This window comes from Leiobunum rupestre, chromosome 9 (assembly GCF_980474605.1).
Source record: "Leiobunum rupestre chromosome 9, qqLeiRupe1.1.hap1, whole genome shotgun sequence".
Taxonomy (NCBI): Eukaryota; Metazoa; Arthropoda; class Arachnida; order Opiliones; family Sclerosomatidae; genus Leiobunum; species Leiobunum rupestre.
The window spans coordinates 25,832,588-25,856,330 of NC_143392.1; the positions used below are offsets into that span (position 1 = coordinate 25,832,588).

The 23,743-nt window shown below is 35.3% G+C and overlaps 1 protein-coding gene across 2 annotated transcripts in view; it reads right to left on the minus strand.

Annotated features, from left to right (window-relative positions):
- Window positions 1-3,291: 3,291 nt before the first annotated feature.
- The window catches only part of LOC149927003 (UPAR/Ly6 domain-containing protein bou-like), a 42,906-nt gene continuing 22,454 nt past the window's right edge, over window positions 3,292-23,743 (minus strand). Inside the window, exons 2-3 of one of the 2 annotated variants that reach the window (XM_090158515.1) lie at window positions 5,810-5,959; window positions 3,292-4,068 (exon numbers count right to left, since the gene is read on the minus strand). In XM_090158515.1, the coding sequence (XP_090014641.1) occupies window positions 3,833-4,068; window positions 5,810-5,959 (386 nt within the window). In that variant the 3' untranslated portion in view covers window positions 3,292-3,832. Of the gene's footprint in view, window positions 4,072-5,809; window positions 5,960-23,743 lie in introns of both variants that reach the window. The other variant, XM_090158514.1, reaches the window with a different exon arrangement.

Genomic DNA, 23,743 nt, shown 5'->3' on the forward strand with positions numbered 1-23,743 from the left:
CATACTTGACACTCGCAAACGTTTATACTTCGTACGCACGAACTATCATACTTGACACTCGCAAACGTTTATACTTCTAACGCGCGAACTATCATACTTGACACTCGCAAACGTTTATACTTCGTACGCGCGAACTATCATACTTGACACTCGCAAACGTTTATACTTCGTACGCACGAACTATCATACTTGACACTCGCAAACGTTTATACTTCGTACGCACGAACTATCATACTTGACACTCGCAAACGTTTATACTTCGTACGCACGAACTATCATACTTGACACTCGCAAACGTTTATACTTCGTACGCACGAACTATCATACTTGACACTCGCAAACGTTTATACTTCTAACGCGCGAACTATCATACTTGACACTCGCAAACGTTTATACTTCGTACGCGCGAACTATCATACTTGACACTCGCAAACGTTTATACTTCGAACGCGCGAACTACCATACTTGCGACGCTCAAACTTGTATACTTCGTACGCGCACGCTTCTGCGCAAGCGAAGGGTTTTCGCCGCCTTTCCCCTCCAGTCGCTGGCGCGTTATTTGAATCTAACCACTTTACGGCCGGATTTCAAATTTCTGCGGCTTCAATATCAGAAGTAAATGAACCGAAATTATAGAAATAGCGCTCAGAATCGGAGGGCGTTTTCCTTATGAAAATGATAAGGAAATCGAGCGTGTGCAGGGGACCGTGATCGAGTTTAATATAGTGTTTAAACATGGTAGACTATTTCTTTACTCGTAAAGATTTTTATCTTATATGCAAACGTTTTGGATAACTATTGCGTTGTTTGTTGTTATGGCTCCTCGATGTTTCATTTCCACACGTAGAAAACTATTTACGGTGGACGGTAATGTGTCGTTGTACAGGTAAAAGTTTGGGTTTCCTTAAGCCTCGGGGCAATTTGAAATGCTAACAAAAGGCGGGCTTTCAAATTGATGATTTGGTAAAAATTACTTCAGGAAGTTCAGTGAGCCTAGTGGAACAACAACTCAGGACTATAATTACTGCAATATCCATTTTATTTTAAAAACACTTTATTTAACATTGTAAATATCGGTCTTATGTTGTTTAACAGTGGAATGTTGAAATTAAGCAGAGTGCGAGACATTTATCTTGGCTAAGCTTCTAAGAGAAAAAATAATATTATCAAATAGAAGGTAAAGTTTTGAAAAATAAGACAATTATCAGTATGATTTTTGCTGTTTAATTCAACGACTGTCGTTAATTCGTCATAAGTGTCATTCTTTAGTGTAATGTATTTTTTTGGGATTTATTACTCTTTCATAAGGTTTTTGTTTATCTAAGTTTCTACAAACATAATAATAAATATAATATTACTTACTTTAAATGTGAAATAACCTTTAACTACAAAGGTTAATACTAATTAAGGACCTTCAGTCATTGGTTCTCCTAAAACTGCCATTGAAATTGCCTGCTATTTTAAAAGTTGGGCCTATGTCAGGCCTAGGCTTAGATATTTTCAAAGCGAACATAAACTAAATCTTATTTATCTCCCTCACAATGGCATTTAAATATTCCTTATAATAAGTAAATATGAAAACAAAACTAAAAAATCAAAAACTCTTAACACTATTATTAAATAAAAAATCCAAAAACGTTGAAGTGGTTCATGTGAAAAACTCCAGCAAAAACCTATGGGAATTCTGCGAGCTTGGATCGGATGGATCCTGTAAAAATCGTCTGAGCTTTTACTATTTTTAACCGCCATGTTATAGCGCTAGTGGCTTGCCGTAATTAATGAATGGCCGCTGATTGGCTGAAGCTTAAGCAAAGACTATATAATCATTAGTCGTTGCTACAAAATGTCTTGGCGTCAGGTTCTACCGTAGACGGGAGCATTCTAGGTAGGAGTATAAGATTTTTATGGCTATAGGCCTATATCGAAAGGTGGGACGAAATTACCCCCCCCTGAGAAATTTGAATTTATATGAAAACTTACTTCCGCCCATGCGCCTACGCATTTCCGGACGCGACGTCGACCTTGTAGTTCGTCTGCTCTGTTCTCCCTTTTCTGGATTCAAAACCCGCTAGTCTTATGTTTATTAATTATTTAGTTATAGTTACGTTTTTAATATCGGCTGATTAATTTTAAAACTAGAATAATCAAAATGACAACTTCACCTATATCTGCGCGACATTCGTCGCTACTAACAAGTACCCCGAAAGAATATGTAAACAAAAAGCAGAGGCTTAGTCTTAACACCTTAAATATTCAGCGAAAAAACATTATTTACCCCATCACTGGATATTCCGCATCGTTAGAAAATGTACCTTCAATATCATTTGATGATACCAAAAAATATTATCGTGGAATTTCTATTGTGGGTCGCCATTTTCAGAGAAGTTATCTATTCGATGTTGAACAATATCTAGTGCCTGGAAGCTTAACTACATGCATTAGTTTTTAACCATTGCTTTCGAAGATCTAAGTTGCTTTCTTTAGGAAAATTATGATAGCTAACCTAGTAATAATTAAAAAATGGAGTTAGGTATAATTCAAACATCAACAAAAAATTACCTTTAGTTTTACTTACAAAATTTCCCTCTTCGTCTTTAGTGGAGTTTTTCTTTTGTTTACAGCGTGCCACACAGCAAGATCGCGACATATTAATTTTAAAATCCCTAAATTTAAATTCAAATTATCTTAAACCCGAGCTGCTCTACCAAGTAAGATAATATTTTAGATGTAGAAAATTTGAAAACGAAGATGGCGCTATCGTCATACGTTAATTGTCTTATCTCCAGGACAACGCCGTTAACATAGGCCCCTATGGTAGCTAGGAGGATTCAAGTGTACCTGGAGAAGAATTCGGTGGGCCACGGGAGAGGCTGCTCAAAGCCTCAAACCTTTGGACATAAAACTACAACGAAGCCATCTAGTGAACTGTCTAGCGGACGAATGTTTTGGTAACTCCTAGGTTACTCTGAAGCTTGGTAGGTGGCGCTAGAAACGTTTTGTCCAAGTGTTTGACTCCCCCAGCGCCAGGTACACTTGAATCCTCCAAGGAGGATTAATCCTCCTTGATACGGGCCGGAAGGCAGGCAAGGCTGCCAGATTTAGATAGACCGAAAACGGCCAACTCTCTCAAATGTTTTCGTTTTCAAAACGAAAATTTTGCGGCGTAGCGTAGCCTCCGTTATTAATAACGGAGGCTACGGGCGTAGCTATCGACTAAGACTATAGCTTGCGGTTGTTAATTCTCCCTTGACTAATGTGTATCAGTCTATAGGTTGAATAAGAAACAACACAACGGAAGATAAAATCAACTTTTAATCAACTTTTAAAATATATTTTATGTTCATAATAGTAAAAAATGTCGAGGGATGAAAACTTCCATGGAATGACGCACTGGGGATGATCACTTTGTAAATGGGAGCGTTTCATATAGAACAAAACACACGATTTATTTTCTGGAATATTATATATCTCTCTCTCCAATGATATGTGAACAATAATAATAATGCTTGGGTCTAAAAAGATTTAACCTAGGACTTGGCTATAATTCTTCTAGAAAAACGCGTCCCCGTGTCAGAAGGGGTTAAAATAAGTGATAAATCGGAAGTTCTTTCCCGGCTGACTGTAGGGACATCTATCGGTAACCTTAAATGGGAAAATACCAAAGCAGTCACGTGATTTGATCTAATAAATCGTGATGCGTAACCGCTTTGTAAATAATTTGAGATTTTCATCGATAGATGGCGCCACAATTGTCGTTTTGCTTTAAGGAAGATATTTTTTGTCACGTCCTAGATGAAATCTTTCATTTGCCCACGAATAATGTAAGGCGGTATCATAGACTGGGAAGTAGGTGATTATAACGGGTCATGGTGTTTAAAAAGGTGGCCGCTAGAGGAAGTAGCAGTAGCCATTTGGCAGCTGACGATAAGTTCGAGGGTCCAGCGTTGCATCCGTCTCCGCGGCAGGTGTACACGCACGACCGGTACTCGTATTCGTCGCCCGGTCTCTTGATGTACTCGCAGTAGTTGCCGTGGTCACGAGCCGAACAGAACCTCCTTGTGCCAATCTCTCCTGTCACGAGGGGGAAAAAGAAAAAAACTATAATTGATAGTCAGTTATAGCGTTAGGATGGACTTTAAGTCGCGGCCACACTCACTTGAAAGCAATTTTTAGGGAAAGTCTCTCGTGACTTTTATTACTTAAAACTGGCATTAGAACCGACTTAAACTTGGTTTTAGCGGTGCCTCCGAAATTATATAATATTAGGGTATCTTGTGTGAAAACATTAAAGGGGAAACGTTGTATTAATTAAATCCTCAAATTTAATATTAATACTATAAAAAAGAATGTATTTATTTAAACTCAGGGAGAATGAATATGTCGAGACTATCGACGGACACGCTGAGTCCCTAACCCCGTCGCGCTAAGGGGGGGGGGGAGGGGAAAAGGAGGCGGTCTTACTTTTTGCGTCCTCGCTGCAGCGTTAATCGCGTCGAAAAACGTAATTTTTAAGAACCAATGAGATTGCAGTATTATTTGATTTTATTAAAGCGGAGGAGCATACCGGGGGGCCCAACGGGTGGACTTGGAGAAACGCTAAAAATAATCTCGACATATTCATTCACCCTGAGTATAAATAAATACATTCTTGTCACTATATAATATGAATATTTATATTAGGGATGCACCCGTATAGAGTAGTAGCACTCCGTAGCTTTGGCCATGGCCGCCATTGTGGGCGCGAATTTTTTATGAATAGGAAAAAGCATGGGTGACGTCGTGTGACGTAGCACTGCCATTACTCTATTACATTTGTAATACCGATATTAAAAAAATATTTTCAGGAAAAACTTTTAAAAATAAGAAAATTCTCGATTAACTAACTAATGATAATATTTGATTTGATTGGCCGTGACACGTACGCCAGACTTCAGAAGCTAGATCATAAAGTTTTTTAGACAGGGGGTTACGAGTGTAAACAAATAATAAAACAACGATATGGGATTTGTGATCGAAAATTTGTATCACGTAAAATTAAAATAAACATATTCGGATATGCTCTTGCAAACTTTTTTTCATGAAAAATTAAGCTTGGCTCACACGATGCGATTTTATCGTACGCGATTCTTTGTCGTACGCGATTCAGAACGCGGTCGCACCAGAATTTCGTTAACACAACGCGTCGATAGCAAAGAAGAAAGCAATGACCATAAATGAAACAAGTCGTAGCCTCCAAATAGAGAATCCATCGCATCATTCAACCATTTGCTTATACCAGAAACATGCTCCCAAATGAAATATAAATTCCCATTTTGACCATTTTGTTTGGACATTTTATGTTTATGCTAGCATAAACCCGTCGAAAGAAGAGGCAAATGCCCCGGTCCGTATGCTAAAATAGAATTTCGTCGCGTGGAGGAAACTTAGAAATTTTCGAAAGGAATGTCTCCCGTTTACTCCCACTTTTAATACTACCAAAGCTGCCCGTCGCGCGCGATAAAATAGGTTCCAACCTATTTTCGGTCGACGTCGCATGCGACTTCATAAAACCCCTTCATACGACGCGATCTTTGAAAATTTGTCGCGCGCGACCGGTCGCATACGACAAAATCGCATCTTGTGAACCAGGCTTTAGAATAAAATGTTATGACAGTGCACTGAACCGCCTTTTACAGTGATTTTATCATAAACACTAATTTTGTGATATCGGCCACGTTGATCTACTGTACAAATTCCCGGACCTTTCCCGGTCGTGTACGAACCCTGTAAATAGTAAACTGTTCGGGACAGTAGGCGGTTGTTGACTTACCACCGTACATCCCGGTCGTTTTGATGCAATACCTGGCCTCGAAGATGTCATCGCAGCTCTCCGCTTCCAGCGTCGAGAACACTTGCTCGAACTTCTCCGCGCAGTAAATATCCTCATTCGATTTGCACTGGTAGCATTTTATGGCCGACGCTGACAAAAGATTGAAAAATACGTTCAAGTTATACCAAAAGTTATAGTAATAGTAATAATAATCAGCTGGGCTAATAACCAAGGCAATTCTGGCTATATTACTTCCATTTCAATTTGGTTTTGACTCGAAGATCTAATTGGTCCGAGTATTTCGTAAGTTTTATCATTACTTTCAATTTGTAAGGGTTTACCTTTTTTGTCCCCTTTTACAATCACCGTGTCTGTCTGTCTGTCTGGGCTGCGAACGCGTACGCATTTTAGGGGCCAAGTGTAATCACCGCGTTCACAGTTTCTTGGAATTAGGGACAAGCTTTTTCCAAAAGAGTCCTCTTTTTGTCATTGGGTGTAGTATAATTTTTTTTCAATTTGCGTTAGTATCGGGCGGCATTCGGACCCGAGCCCTCCTGCACGACAGGTGAGCGTTCTACCACAGAACCACGGATACATGTTACGATTCACTGAAAATTAGGAGAGGTATATTTTGGCTTGCCAACTTGTTATTACGGACTTTTCTACCTTTTCGCGTAATTTAACTGCATTATAGTCCATAGGTGGTTTTTATTAACTTTAACTAGTTAGACGGCTTCGAAAGCCATATTTTATATTTTCGATAAAAATATTTATGAAACAAAAATGAAAACGTGACTTTAATCGCTTTTGGGGAAAAGCCTAGTTCCCACTTGACGAAATATTTCAACGAATTAATTTTTCAAAAAAGCACGATTTTTTTAATCGCTAGGGGGTAGGTTCTCATTTGACGCGAATATTTAAAAACGCTAAGCCTAATATCGCTACAAAATGAACCAAATGGAGAGTAATGTTGAGAATTACAATAAAATAAGTTTAATTTTACTTAATATCTTATTGGTTTATACAGGAATCTATAACGCTACTTGGAATGAATAACGGATTTGATTCCCCGCCGTTGTGACGGAACATAACAGGCGGAGTTTATATGCCGCAAGGCATTTCACGTCACCGAATTTTACGTCATTTAAGGCGGTATAAGCGTTTTTGGCCCCACCCAGAATGTTCCGCCACAAAATACCATAAGCGATATGGGGAGATATCCATTCCAAGTAGCGTTATGGATTCCTGGTTTATACAATATTAAGTTATAAATTTGTCTCCCAAAATCCAAGACTTTTTTGGATTAGAGATATATTTCTAAAATGACACGAACTATTTCAATAACCTTATTCAAGAAATGAGGAATTGTGACCGAGAAAGTTTTTTCAAGTGAGTAATTTGAAATAAACAATGTTTGACAGATTATAAAATAAAAATTTTATTTGCTTATTGGGTTCATTCGAATAAGTCCAGAAAAATACGAGGTTTCGAAAAGCTATTTCCGCAAACTAAGCGGCTCTTACGTTTCGGGATGTGTCGACAGAGACCTTCTCGGATTGGCTGAAATGTTATTTCGCTAAGACGCCAACGAAAAAAATAGAACGTTCGCTTCGAACCGCGGAGGCGCAATTTTGAAAATTTCCGCAAATTTTATTCGTGCGCGAAAAATTGCTTTTTTCGCCAAGTGGGAACTAGGCTTTACAGCATGAAGATTTTTTTTTATCGCGTAACGTTTTCGAGCTATGAACTATGGAATTCATAAACTGTAGAATTTCCGTCTGCTATGCGGCCGATAGAGGTTAACCAGACGGAAATCCAGCAATTTATTAACTTTTCAAATCAAATCAAATCAAATATATTTTAATTCTTTTTTGGTTTGTCTAAGGTATTAGAGGGCCAAGTCTTCATGCGACTATGTAAACTGAAAAGGCGAGCTTGGAAGACCAAGGACTTTATTTCGATTTCATTTTATGGGCGGTCAAGACTAAATATTGAACAATTTCATTCTGTCAGTATAGCGTAACCAGAAATTTGTCAGGTTGAAAAAAAAACCTCGTTGTTTTTCAAAAAACAAAAACAAAAACAAAACAGGGTTGGATAATTTGAATTAACTTGATTTAAATCATACCATGGGTATTAGTCTAGCTGATTATTATTATTAAAATGACAAAAAAATTTCTTAAAAAAATAAAATAAAATCTTAACAAACTAAAATATTAAAAAGTAATTAAATTCAATTAAGATTGTATTTAATAAGATATCTCATTAAAGTAAAATATCCGTTAATTATACAGTAAAAGAGACATTAAATGAATAAAAATCAATAAATTCAATAAAAAAAATCCGATTTAAATAACGAAAATCTATTAATTTTTATTAAAAAAATAAAAAGTGCCAACCCTGAACCAGTTTAAGCAATATTTTTTTTAAACACTGGTGTAAATTCTTTTTAACTGTACATACTGTTCTTTATTAACTAAAATTTAAATTGAGTTATAAAATTAAAGTACCAGAATTATAAGCACAGATTAAAAAAATAACTATTTTATTTTATGGGACTATACTCACTTTAATATCTTTCTTTAAGACATTAAACAAACACATAAGTTTAAATATTTTGCTGTGCCTAGTCGATTATTAGCCAATAATCATCTGTAGTACAGCAGCATCGGTTTTGAATATTACGAAAGTCGCCAGAAACGAAGTTTTAGTTTCGATTATGTACAAATATTTTGGCCAAGAAGACATTTTTGTTTTAGTTTCGTAGAAGTTTGGTAAAAAAAATTACAAACAATTGGGAATAATTTAGAGTAAATCTTAGCTAAGTTAAAAAACCAAAGGAAGTTGTTGTTTTTTTAAAAACCACTTGTGTGATCCGGCAAATCCAGATCCATTGTAACTCCCTACGTTTCAATTCAATTTAGATGGATCCTTTTTCCGCAGAAGATATTTATTTACTTTTGGTTAAAGTTTTACGTAAGATAGAGTTTTATAGCTTCGACGGATACTTCTTAATAAGACAGGGTTGTTACAACATTCTCAGATTCAAATTCCCTGACCATTTTTAGTTATTTTCCCTGACCTTTTAAGGCCAAAATTAGAGTTTTTAACTTTTACATTTATCAGATTTACTAAATTAAATAAACTTATATTTCAGTACAAAAGTTATTTCAACGTTAAAAACCTCTCAATGATCGAAATAACAAGTCGGTCAAGCCCGTAATATTACCTCTCCTCGGAGGATATATCCCGGTGTCGTCACACACCACTGTAACTGTATTTATTAACTATTATGCTTACGATGAGTGTCTTATTTGCAGTGTAGCTAAGGAGTTATCGTTGGTTCTGTGGTAGAGCGCTCAACTGCCTAACTGAACGAACCGGGTTCAAAACCTGGGTGGCGCATTTGTTTTTAAACAATAGAAAAATAGAATTTCTTTGATGCAATAATTTAAATCTTACACGAAATCTTGTTCTATATCAATTAAACCAAAATTGCATACTCTATTAAATACGCTTCCGATAAAGCTGAAGGTCTAATTTTCGATAAAGCGTAATGAGTGTCGGTGGTTCTGTGGTAGAACGTTCGCCTGTCAAACAGGTGGTCTCGGGTTCGAAACCCGCCCGATGCGATCGCAAATTGATACTAAGACTAATACCGTGAACAATTGGTGGAAACCCTGCCATTGGACGTTGAGAGGTTGCCATAACACTCAGCACTCGGTCCGTCCCAAAAGATAAGGAGTTGGAAAAAACCAACCAATCAAACTCAACGCAATCGCAAATATATCCGTTAACGCTTACCGTCACACGGTGGTTTTGCCAACCTGTAAAATAGTAAAACGGTTGTTCAGTGAGCCAAGAAACTGCGTACGCAGTGATTACCCTTTGCCCCGAAAATGCGAACGCGTTCGCAGGCCTGACAGACAGACCCACAGACAAATAATGGAGGTTTCCATAGATCTAGAGTAAAATTACCTTACAAAAGTGTCAAGATTAAACTGAATTCCCTGACTATTTACGAATTCTTATAATTTCTTGACCTTTCCCTGGCTTTTTAGACCCATTTTAAATTCCCTGACTTTTCCCTGACGTTGATATATATGGGGTAGGGTTAGAGCAAGCCTAATTCTCACTGACACAGTAGAATTTAGTGAGTTTAGTGACTAAAAAGTTTAAAAAAGTGACTGAAAATCTTGCAAAAATGTCAAACAAATACTATTTTATTGCGTTTTTTGACTAGTTACACAACCAAAATAGTAACTATATAACCATACGATGTTATATCACTTTTCCACTTCTACAGTGTTTATCACTAATATCGTTTTTCAACCGCTTAATTGCTAATTAAAAAAAAATTAAAAGCGAACGGAGTTTGATTGTTTCATTATTTGTAAAAAAAAATGGTTGTAAGACAGTTTTCTAACGTTCAATGCTAAAGAAAATTAAAAAAAAGTGATAAATAGTAACTAATTTTGGGAAAAGTGACTTTTAGTGACAGATTTTAAAAAGAAGCGATTTTAAGAGAGAAAAGTGACTCAGTATCAGGCCTGTTAGAGGTTTCCGTTAAGTTACTATTACTTCTTTCACGAGACTTATTTTATATACTTCTGGTTAGAGGTTTCCGTAAGTTATGATAAAGAGGCGGCGTTTAAGATAAGTTAATGGAATAAAAGCTTTTTCCGGTATCATATTATGCTTATGATTGGGATCTACGAACGGAGAAATGTTTTATCACTTCCATAAGAGAGGGTGGAGGTGTCGCTATGGCAACGCGGGAGATCAGAGAACGGAAGGATTATCGGAGAGGGACAGCCGCGATTGGTGTCAATCTTTGTTCAAATCCTCCGGCCATATTCCAAACACCTGCTCCTTTTCCCGTTGCTCGAATTATTTTTTCTTCTCCAGAGATATTTTTAGAGTTGTTAATTTTCCGGAAAAATTATAAGCGGAAAAATTTCCGCAAAATTTTCCGCAAACCGGAAAAATAAAAATTTAAACATATATTACCAGAAGGAAATAAACCATATTGTGGGCTTTTTCCTTTTGAAGTTACATTTTGACCTCGAATTTAAAATTTTGCGCGCTCCTAGGCCGAAAAAATTTGTTTTTGTTTTTATGAAACCATTTTTTATACATAGAAATAGTTATACCCACAATTCCCAAGTGAAATTTATCGCGTCAAAAGACGGGGATGGAAACTAGCTTTTCTGTGACTCGATTTTCCATCATTTTTATATGAGCGCTATTTCGATAACTTTGGTTCATTTACTTCTGGTATTACTTTTTAAGGGTTTTTATTTTAGACAGGGTTCGTAATTCCGGAATTAAATTCCTTGATATTTCCAGGTTTTCCCTGACCATTTTTGTACAATCGTTTGAGGTAAAATCTTGAAAAATATTTAATATCTATTTTTAAAAGCTCTTTTAAAAAAATGTATTTCCTAACTTTTAGGGGACATTTTCAAATTCCCTAACATTTCCCTGACTTTTTGGGACCATTTTCAAATTCCCTAACATTTCCCCGACTTTTTGGGACCATTTTCAAATTCCCTAACATTTCCCCGACTTTTTGGGACCATTTTCAAATTCCCTAACATTTCCCTGACTTTTTGGGACCATTTTCAAATTCCCTAACATTTCCCTGACTTTTTGGGACCATTTTCAAATTCCCTAACATTTCCCCGACTTTTTGGGACCATTTTCAAATTCCCTAACATTTCCCCGACTTTTTGGGACCATTTTCAAATTCCCTAACATTTCCCTGACTTTTTGGGACCATTTTCAAATTCCCTAACATTTCCCCGACTTTTTGGGACCATTTTCAAATTCCCTAACATTTCCCCGACTTTTTGGGACCATTTTCAAATTCCCTAACATTTCCCTGACTTTTTGGGACCATTTTCCAATTCCCTAACATTTCCCTGACTTTTAGGGGCCATTTTCAAATTCCCTAACATTTCCCCGACTTTTTGGGACCATTTTCAAATTCCCTAACATTTCCCCGACTTTTTGTTACCATTTTAAGTAGTGTATTGTTACTAATTAAAACAGTCTGCTTATACCTTTTTGTGAAGAAACCCAACAGAAGTTTCAAACTAGGTAGAATGGTAATCACAATAGAATGGCATAAACAATGCCAATTCACGGTTAATTTATTTATTAGAGGTTAAGCTACGCCTCGAAAACGTGTGAGGTACTTGATGGATTACAGCGTGCAGGGCTAACCTATCTATTAATACATAATTTGAGTGTAGGTTTGGAAACAGACGAAACTTTAATTTCCTCCCCCTCTCGTACCGGGGCGAAATTTTTTGGATTATCACAGTAATTATAAGAGTTAAAATTAAACGGAATACAGATTCGAAAATCGCGACTTTGAATTGGTGAAATGCATATTCAAACTAATAAAGTAAAAATTTATTGGTAAGAATTCACCACTTTAAAAATAAGGTCATCGCAAGTGCAGTAACTATCTCAGGGGCCCCAGCCAATACCCGCTAAAAATTTATAGGTAATATAGGTTTTAAATCCCTCAATTATAGGTTGAACATCGCTATAATATTATCAATATAAAGGATTTTATAGGATCAAAATTCACGGATACTATAATAAAAATATCACATAATCATGACTAAAAATTAGGACAACAGTATCTTACCAACTAAAATTGGAAACGAACTTATATAACATTTTTGCTTTTTTGGAAAATTACGAATTAATTTCTTTCTACTCCTCAATTTTCCCCTCGCACAGGGCCCCCACTCAAATCTTTTAAAAATTTATAGGATTTTATAGGACTATACACTCTTAGAAAAAAGGGTGTTTTGAGGGTTTTTCCTAGAACTCCCGGGTTCTTTGTAGAACTTTAATGAGTTTTTAGTCATCGAAGAGGTTGTTTATACAACCTTAGGGTTTTATTTTTATCCTTTGGGTTTAGCATATAACCTTCGGGTTTTATCTTGGCTACAAAGGGTTTTATTTGGACCAGGTAGGGTTTTCATTTGACCGCGTAGGGTGTTTGTTGACCGCGTAGGGTGTTTGTTGACCGCGTAGGGTGTTTGTTGACCGCGTAGGGTGTTTGTTGACCGCGTAGGGTGTTTGTTGACCGCGTAGGGTGTTTGTTGACCGCGTAGGGTGTTTGTTGACCACGTAGGGTGTTTGTTGACCGCGTAGGGTGTTTGTTGACCGCGTAGGGTGTTTGTTGACCAATTATGGGTTTATTCTAGATCTTCAAATATTTAATATTTGAACCTTTGGGGATCTCAACAACTTAATGCTATTTATTGTTGAAGTTTAAAATAGATCTTAATCAAGTTTCCATTAGACCCTTAAAGGGGAATTATCACCACCCTAAAATTGGTTAAAAACCATTTAAATGGATAGAGGACTTCCGAAAATTGTTATACAAAAATTTCATGTTAATATTTCCAGTATTTGATTTATTATTAACAAACAAATTTCTTGTTTTATCCCCCCCCTCCCGCCCCGACTTGAGAATCTCAGAACCGCAGCGCCATCTCGTGAACGAAATATTATTTTCCCCGGTTTTATCGTTTTTCGTCCGGAACTGTCGTCTGCTACGACTTTCTCCTTGGCTGTTTAACCGAGTTATATTCGTAGATTGTAGTTTATCGTGTTTTTAAAATGCCTTACACGCCGCCCTTTCTCAAATTTTTGCCGCTTCATTGGGTGGTAGATAAAACCTAGGAAAGATATCAGACCAACCTTTGAGGCTACTAGATGGAACCTTGAAGGGTTTTAACGAAAGCCCCACGCGGAGGTAGTTAAATTTGTGGATGGATTGAAATAGAACCCATAACGGGGCTAGGTAAAACCTTAAAGGTGCTACGGAGGATTAACTAAGCACCTAGGTTGGAGTTACATAGAACTTTCTATAGTTCCAATATAACCTAAAAGGGTTGTTGATAAAACCGAAAGAAGATGTATGAAAAACTCCTGACGGTACAAGATAAAAACCTGAAATGGAAGATAATCAAACCCCTGGCCGTGCCAAATGAAACCTCAAAACAAGGGCCATACATAACACCTTTACGGGTTGAAAATAAGGGACATCGGTAAAAAACCCTTTTCCGGTTATATAACACCAATTTTTCTAAGAGTGTATATGCTATTTAATTAACTAACTTAATGCATTTAAAAACAAAATCTATATTTAGAGAAATAAGTCTTTGATTTTCACTTAAAAAATTGAAACTATTTAACCATTTTATCACAAAAATTTACTAGTAGCTAACCATGTTAACAATAACAAAAGTATAGACTAGAATGACTTGGTATAGGAATTTATCCTATAGCAATTTAACTGAGTGGCTGGATTTGAAATTGGCAAAATATCCAAATTATAGGATTTTATAGGACTTTTGCTAAAAATATAGGATGTTATAGGACATTTTTGAAAATATAGGATTTTATAGGAATTATATGACCTCTGGGGGCCCTGCTCGCAGTATCGGGAGTTTCCAGAAAAAACGTAAATTTTTTCAAACTGTCTCGGTAGAATTTTCAACAAAATGTAAAAAATATAGGAAATATAGGATGAAATAAGGAATTATAGGTTTTAATAGGACCATCTCAGAATTATAGGTAAATATAGGTATTATAGGTTCGCTGGGAGCCCTGCTATCTACTATCAGAAAAGAGAAATGCTTAGTTTATAATTTAATTTTTTTGAAATAATAGAAGGCGTTCTATAATTACTAGTCAGTGAGACATTTTCGATTGTGATCTCAGGCATTCTCATTTGACGAATGCTTGATATCGGAATTTCGGTTTGCGGTTAGCTATAGAATTCAGATTTATATCGCGTTTATCGATTCGATTTGCGTACCGGCAATAGGCTTCAACTCTCTCACGGTTCTCCCGTAAAGTTCCACCAAGAACGTACTTAGGTTAGTGAGAATGTGGAAGCAAGAAGTATAACGACATCTGACGGAAACGCGTTTTATAATAATTTTCTTTGTTAATTAAGAATTTTGTAAATATTTTCTATTTAGGATTAATTTACAAAATTCCGTCGTTAAATTAAGTTTCAACTATAGTTGAACCATGGACTGTAAATTTTAGAGGACGAGTAAAGCGTAGCCTTCCCCTGTAGAATTTTGGTTTCCCCGAGCATCAATCACTTCGAACTAGAGAGAGAGAGTCCGTCAAGGTCATTTGTACCACGCATAGAGATAGACCCCCCCCGCATGTTATCTGGAAATCTGGCCGACCGAATGACACGCGCTTTAGTTTTTTTTATGACCTTGAGCGACTCCCGTCAGCCTGATCGGTGAACGGGGCGTAAAATACCTCGGGAATACCGGTCCTCTAAAATTTACAGTCCGTGGTTGAACGAACTAAATTCCCCTTTGCATAAAAAATTAGTAATAGTGAGTGGGGACAGTGTGTCAGAATTTATAGCCCGGTGTACCTAGTAACAAAGACCATACCACCGGAGGCCTATCATCATAGTGCCCTACGCCAGCGTCCCCAAGCCCGGACAGGTGACAAATCCAGCATGGGTAGCAGAACCCTACTACTGACGGTCGCACCTTTGACGCAAGCCACTCAACCCAGCAGAAGGTGCAGCAGTGGGATTAAGAATGGATGCTGTAGCAACTCCAGCCGACACCCTACGTACACAGGTAAGGAGTCAAACCCTTTGGAGGGAGCTCCTAAAGGGGAACGACGAGCACACAGCAGTCCAAGTAACCCGGCACAGCCGGCACAGGAGATCCCGGTGTTGTTCCAAAAGGCCGGGAAACAGGACCGCCGTGCCCGCATATGGAAGCCCGCCGCCCCACAGCAGACTACCCAATCCGCCGAGGCGGCCAGTCTGCACGGACCCTCTCCGTTAGCCTGAGCCGAAGCACAGTATCCAGCCCAAATCTGATCGAAGTCGGAGGTGGAGATAGGACCATTTGATCGAAGCTAACATCTCCCAGTGCGCCACCGCCCTTATGGGTTACCAGAGCCGGACCCCGACTCCCCGGTAAAGCCACCAGTTATTGCACACTCCGACCCATTTAGGGCCAATAGTGAGTGGGGAGCCGTTGGGTCGTGTTTTGATACGACCCTACTACGAAATTATACGGTATCTTCAAATTGCGCCGAATCCCATTCGACCGAATTCCGCCAATGTTTTTGATGAAATTAGCCCAAAGGCGGGTTTTATATTTTTCTAATCGACCGACGCAATATTCACAATTGAGCGACCGCAAAAAAAAAGTTTTTCTTGCTACTCCTTGTGATTTTTTATGGAAGCGTTTTAATACATTTTTAATTCTGTTAGGTGAGGTTAGGTTAGGTGAGGTAACACTGCATGCTGTTCTGACAGATGCTGAAACGGATAAAACCGAATACTAAATCTGGAGAAGTGCGGGTTTTTCGGTCGAATGGGACAATCCCATTAGACCGAATCCTAAATCCGCCAAAGTGCGGCTTTTTCGGTAGAATGGGATTCGGCGCAATGGAACAGTTTCAAATTATACCACCGGTAATAGACCTTTCTATTAAATAAGCTACGTTTGCTGAACTTGTTTTTATGTAGCTCATTGGTCACGAAAACGTAGAAGTTCAGTTCAGTGTCTTCTTAAAAACAGGGTGCTTCGTCGAATTTACTCTTTATGTCTATGGCTTTTCCTAGTAAAACGTCATCGATACGTCACCCGTGACGCAACATCAAAACAAGAAGGTGAATGTTACTTTATAAAAAGACCTATTGGCTTCACAAGTCACTAGTTGACTTAAGCCTGTGTAGCTGATAATTTTTATTATTAAATTAATAATTAAATTTAACTTTGGACCAACGCAAGATAGCGCTATACAATTGAAAATAATGGAGAGTTTGAGAGAAAAGCAAATGAGCCTAGAAGGTATAGACGTCTACGTTTTCAGTAAACTAATTAGGTTCTTGGACTGACAATATTCGCTGGAAGTAGATGACCGTACTGCCAGGTAGGTGTTTGCCAGCAGCGTTAATCGATATATTTAAATTTGGAATTTAACAAGACACCATTAAAGAAAACAAATGACTAATCGATATTTTTTCCTCATTAACACTACCATCAAAATCAATACGTAGTCAATCTTCATTTTTCAAAAATCTATATGAAACCAGAAATGGATAAAATGGTTTAAAGGGTAGCCACAGTTTTTTTCACATTCTCTGACTGTTCCAGGTTTTCCCTGACCATCTCCGGACATTTTGCCTGACTTATTTTGTGCGAAAATTTTGAATTTTTTGCTCTAACTTTTAGTAAAGGTTTTCTATTCGCAAAATAAATTAAACTCCCTTTCATTTCTCTGATTTTAAGACTAAGTTTTAAAATTCCCTGACCTTTCCCTGATTTTTAGACCCATATTCAAATTCCCTGACTTTTCCAGGAATTCCAGGTACCATGGCAACCCTGTTTTATACCGCTAGGAGGCTAAGGATTTGTTTTTAGGGCGTTCATTCAAGCACTGAGTTATCCCGTTTCGTTCCACGCGTCCTTTCGCCGCCATCTTGGAAAATGGCGAATCAATAACTTCTTGCGTTAAGCATAAATGACTAAGAAAAGAAAGGTTAACCAAAGCGCTCTAGAAGTTTTAACAACAACGTATGGAGTACCTCGGTGTGCTATTAAGCGTGCTTTCAGTTCGCGGGCTAACGCAATCAAGTACGTTTGCAATCGAATTTTCACAAATTTAACACTTTTCGCTAATCCAGGGTACACGAAGTATTTAAAATGTCGTTTGAACAATACTAAAACAGGCGTTATAGTAAAAAAATATCGAATTTCTTTAAACTAATGATTAAGTACTTAATAAAAACCCAATTAAATCGAAACATATAAAAGGCACAGGTTTCCGACGTCAGGAATCCAGTGGTGGTTTTAGATTTCACCTAGGACAAATAGTTTTAGAGATATAAAAATAACAAGCAATGCATGTTAGCAAGAAAAGAATCTCAGTCGAAATTTCGGGGCTTACGGTTTCAGCATAGACCAAAGCCAGGCGATCCGGAACAGATTGCGTTGTAGAACGGGGGCTTGTAGAAGGCAGGAGTCGAGGGTAAGAATAAACAGTAAACCTATCGGTTTACTTTAATAATGCTGGGTCTTGTGACGTAAGAGCAACATTTTAACAAGTTGTGCAAGACCACTTTTTATTTTATCAAATCAACTATTTTGAAAGCGTGTCAATTTTCGCCAAGCTGCGATCTCAAACTATAAACGAATAAACCTTCTCGAAAGTATAGTTCACGAAATCACTCCCGGATGGCGCTATTATTTTTGGGGGAAAATTGGAATTTTAGAGGTGAATTGTAAGAAAATATAGGAAATAAAATAGGCGAATTATATGAAAATGTAGGACACTAAATAGGAAAATATAGGAAAAATAATAAGGTAATTAATGCATGTCGATATACTTTGACTCTAATCACCTAGAAAATTGATAATTTTTCATACACTACTTTAGTGCATTATTTGATCACTTAGAGGATTTACAAAGCCCGGACATTTCCAGATTTTGTTCGAAAGTGGCAATGTTTACACTAGATGTTTTATGACACGTATAAAAAAGTTCTTTCATTTTACAAAGACCGTGAAATTATAGGAAAATAGGTGAAACTTAAGGAATTTGTAGGACAGCATTAAAAATATAGGAAATATACAGGATTGGCAAAAACCCGGCAAAAACTGGTAAAAACCGGAAAAAACTCTTTTCGTGCTAAATTAATCATTGCTATATCTATTAAGTGACTAATTTGGTCATTGCAAATAGGAGATGAAAAAAAGGCCAGAAGAAGAGTGAATAGAATAGAAGAATATACTGCTTTTATTATTTATTTTGTATTGAATTGTGCCACTAGAGGTGAAAAAAACCATGTAAGTACGATTTTCCACACGGTTTATAACAGGAAAACAATAGGTGGAAAAAACCGCGGAAAAATCTAGTTTTTTCCACCCTGGGCAATATTGTGCCAACCCTGAAAATATAGGAAGTCTGGTCACCCTGAAAGAGTCATACTTATCGTTTATTAAGTTAGTTATGACGCGATTGGGAGGCGACAATATCCTAGAGCGCGTGAAAGATGAATAGGCAAATACATTTGCAAAGAGGCGAATTCGAATCGAAATCCTTCGGGCAACGGAGCTCCGCAGTCCGTTCCGTATTATTTATAAATAGAACGCTATGTAGAAAATCGCCTCTTTGATTCGCATCGGGTACGTGCGGCCAGACAATTTCAGCCGGTAGAAGAAATAACGGAACAAGTAATAGGCGCGGGCTCTTCTTCCGATGCTTGGGGACGGGCCGCATAAAGGTACCAAGTTACGGGCGATCACGCAATGCGAATTTATGGGGAGATTTCGCTGGACGGGGATTACCACCATCGATTGCCACGACAAATATATCGCGTGCACGGACAGACCCACCTCCCCTCATCCCTCCCTTTCATATATTCGGCGTTCAAGCATTTGTAACATCGTGATCTTTAAGTGTGCTCAAGAATGTATTTGTTTATAACGATAATGTATTTTTTTATACCGATAATATATTTATTTTTAACGAGAATATATTTATTTATAACGATAATCTATTTATACCGAGAATATATTTAGAATATATTTATTTATAACGATAATCTATTTATACCTAGAATATATTTATTTTTAACGATAATATTTATTTATAACGAGAATCTATTTATAACGATAATATATTTATTTATAACGAGAATCTATTTATACCTAGAATATATTTATTTTTAACGATAATATTTATTTATAACGAGAATCTATTTATAACGAGAATATATTTATTTATAACGAGAATCTATTTATACCGAGAATATATTTAGAATATATTTATTTATAACGATAATCTATTTATACCTAGAATATATTTATTTTTAACGATAATATTTATTTATAACGAGAATCTATTTATAACGAGAATATATTTATTTATAACGAGAATCTATTTATACCGAGAATATATTTAGAATATATTTATTTATAACGATAATCTATTTATACCTAGAATATATTTATTTTTAACGATAATCTATTTATACCTAGAATATATTTATTTTTAACGATAATATTTATTTATAACGAGAATCTATTTATAACGAGAATATATTTATTTATAACGAGAATCTATTTATACCGAGAATATATTTAGAATATATTTATTTATAACGATAATCTATTTATACCTAGAATATATTTATTTTTAACGATAATATTTATTTATAACGAGAATCTATTTATAACGAGAATATATTTATTTATAACGAGAATCTATTTATACCGAGAATATATTTAGAATATATTTATTTATAACGATAATCTATTTATACCTAGAATATATTTATTTTTAACGATAATATTTATTTATAACGAGAATCTATTTATAACGAGAATATATTTATTTATAACGAGAATCTATTTATACCGAGAATATATTTATTTTTAACGATAATCTATTTATACCTAGAATATATTTATTTTTAACGATAATATTTATTTATAACGAGAATCTATTTATAACGAGAATATATTTATTTATAACGATAATCTATTTATACCGAGAATATATTTAGAATATATTTATTTATAACGATAATCTATTTATACCTAGAATATATTTATTTTTAACGATAATATTTATTTATAACGATAATCTATTTATAACGAGAATATATTTATTTATAACGAGAATCTATTTATACCGAGAATATATTTATTTTTAACGATAATCTATTTATACCTAGAATATATTTATTTTTAACGATAATATTTATTTATAACGAGAATCTATTTATAACGAGAATATATTTATTTATAACGATAATCTATTTATAACGAGAATATATTTATTTATAACGATAATCTATTTATACCGAGAATATATTTAGAATATATTTATTTATAACGATAATCTATTTATACCTAGAATATATTTATTTTTAACGATAATATTTATTTATAACGAGAATCTATTTATAACGAGAATATATTTATTTATAACGAGAATCTATTTATACCGAGAATATATTTATTTTTAACGATAATATATTTATTTATAACGAGAATCTATTTATAACGAGAATCTATTTATAACGAGAATATATTTATTTATAACGATATATTTATTTATAACGATGTATTTATTTATAACGATATATTTATTTATAACGATATATTTATTTATAACGATAATATAATTATTTATAACGATGTATTTATTCATAGCGATGTATTTATTTATAACGATATATTTATTTATAACGAGAATATATTTATTTATAACGATATATTTCTTTATAACAAGAATATATTTCTTTATAACGATATATTTCTTTATAACGATATATTTCTTTATAACAAGAATATATTTCTTTATAACGATATATTTCTTTATAACAAGAATATATTTCGAAAACGAAACGGTTACTTACGTATAAGGTAATAAGAATGAAAGTGGTTTTAATTTTTCTTTTAATCTTATTACGAATATATTTATTTATAACTTGTAAGAATATATTTATGTAAACCAAAAATGTATTTATATAAACCAAAAATATATTTATATACTTACCAATAATACATTAATTTCGATTCTATTTCATTTATAATGGAGATAAATACATTATTGTATGGATGAAATTTCTTGGGAGCTTGTAAGTAAAATTGAAACACCAGGGTGGCCCTTTAAAGAGCAAACATTTTATTAACATTTATTTTTCCTACCTTTTTACAGGGATTTTATCAAAAAGTGTATTCCGCCGTGGTAAAAAGTAGTTCTCTTATTTTTGAGTAACTAAATTATTTGTGGCTACTTGTGCATAAAGAAACAATTTTTTTTTAAATCAACGGTATTTATTTTGTACAGTAATTAATTACGATTAATCAAAGTACAATAATTGTTAATTTCGTATTAGAGGGTTGCCACAAAATTTTGAGATTAAAATTCCCTTACCATTTTAAGAGATTTTCCCTGACTTTTTAAGGCAAAATTTTTATTTTATATTTGACTTTTATCAGAAGTTAATAAATTTTAATGAACTTATATTTCAGTAAAAAGGTTATTGCAATGTTGAAAAAATTAGCCAAACTTTCAAGGAAATAAATGATAATCATAGAATTTGTCATAGATCTGGTCAAAAAAATAACCTTAAAAAAGTGCAAAGATTTAATTCCCTGACTTTTTACAAATTCTAAAAATTCCCCGACATTTCCCTGACTTTTTGGGTCCATTCTTAAATTCCCTGACGTTTCCCTGACGTGTGGCAACCCTGTATTATCAAATATGTTTCAAGAGAAGCCTGTATGAAAGCACAGTTTCTTACGAAAAGGGCGATAATTTTATGAAATTTTATTGGCGTAATCTAGAATATGTAGTCTGTGAGACTTTTAACCCTTATTTACTTTTGACAAAACGATATTGGTTAATGACGAAGAGCTGCCGCGATAAATACGAGATAAAGCGAGGTCGGGTCTTAAATTCGAAAATAATAAATATTATGTTCCAAGTCATAAATTTGGCAATAAGCTCTAGCAATTAGTTTTGCTTTTAAAAGCAATTTAATTTTCAATAAGCCTTGGCTGCTCCATTTAAAAAAAAGGTTAAAAACAAAGAATTATCGGTCAGCGTAACCTGTCAGTTTTACCTAGACTAATAACAATTGGCGAACATCTCACATTAAATCATAAACAACAAAATAGTTGATGAATTATCAATTACTGTGTTAAGAAAAAAGTCTTCGACAGATGGCGTTACTGTTTCAAATTTAATTCCAACTTCAGTCAGGCCTAGTTCGTACTTCATGCTTTTATACGTACTTAGTCACCTAAATACGTTCTTGGTCTAAATTAAGTCGTGAAGGGTTTCTCGGATATATTACTATTAGATTCCAGGTTACTTAGGCGTCCGCGTGGTGGCAGGTGAGTCTAATTTCTCTTTTTCGACTTCACGTCCTGCCTTCGAAGAATGGTTGCCATTTTAACGCGATATCCCTGGAAAGTTTCTTCAGATAAGGCTGATTCGCGAGGTGTCACTAGCGCTGCTAAGGGCCTCGTGTCTCAGGGGATTTAGAACGGCGACGTACCTTGATTGGCCGCGACCCAGTTTGTTAATTATGCCTCGAATTTGGCCCCCGGGCGATCAAATTTAGTCGCTCCGTTTATAGCTATTTACCCGATATCTGTTTATTACGGGCCAAGAATCCGCATTTGCCAATAAGCTGAGTAGGCTTAAGGGGCAAGTTCACAATTCCCTTATATAGTTTTGGGGTTTCTTTTAAATTTATTTATTATATTATAATTTTGAAATACGTAGTACTGTCTAATCACATAAAACAAATTTCATTAGTCCCACTTCACCTTCTAGCTTAATATATAAGTAGTTTCCCCGGAAATGTATTTTCGATAAATTGTAGGGCTGTGCGAATACTCGACCTTTTGGAAGTCGAGAACTCGAACTCGAACTCGAATAAGTAATTGGAGAATACTCGTTGACTACCGAGTACCAAAAAATTGCATATTCGGGTACTCGATTACTCGAATAAGCTGCTCTCTAAACTCGTCGACTATTTGTTTTTTCTATCCTCGTTGCTTCAAAGTTCAAAGAGCGGTTTTTACTACTTTTTGCGGGGGCAATAAACGGTACCTACCAAGTTGTGGTAACTGTTGTTCATTTAAATTAAAGTTACTTTATACTCCTTTTAAATTTAATTTCATAGTTTCTTGACTAAAACGAGCTCCTAATCAAGTACTCGATAACCCGACTCGTTAAAAATATTACTCGAGGTTTATTTTAGTTACTCGACTCGAATAAGAGAAAGTTTCCCCTTAATCAAGTACTCGATTACTCGACTCGACTTCAATATTACTCGACTCGAATACTCGATTAAAAAAATTTGATACTCGATAACCT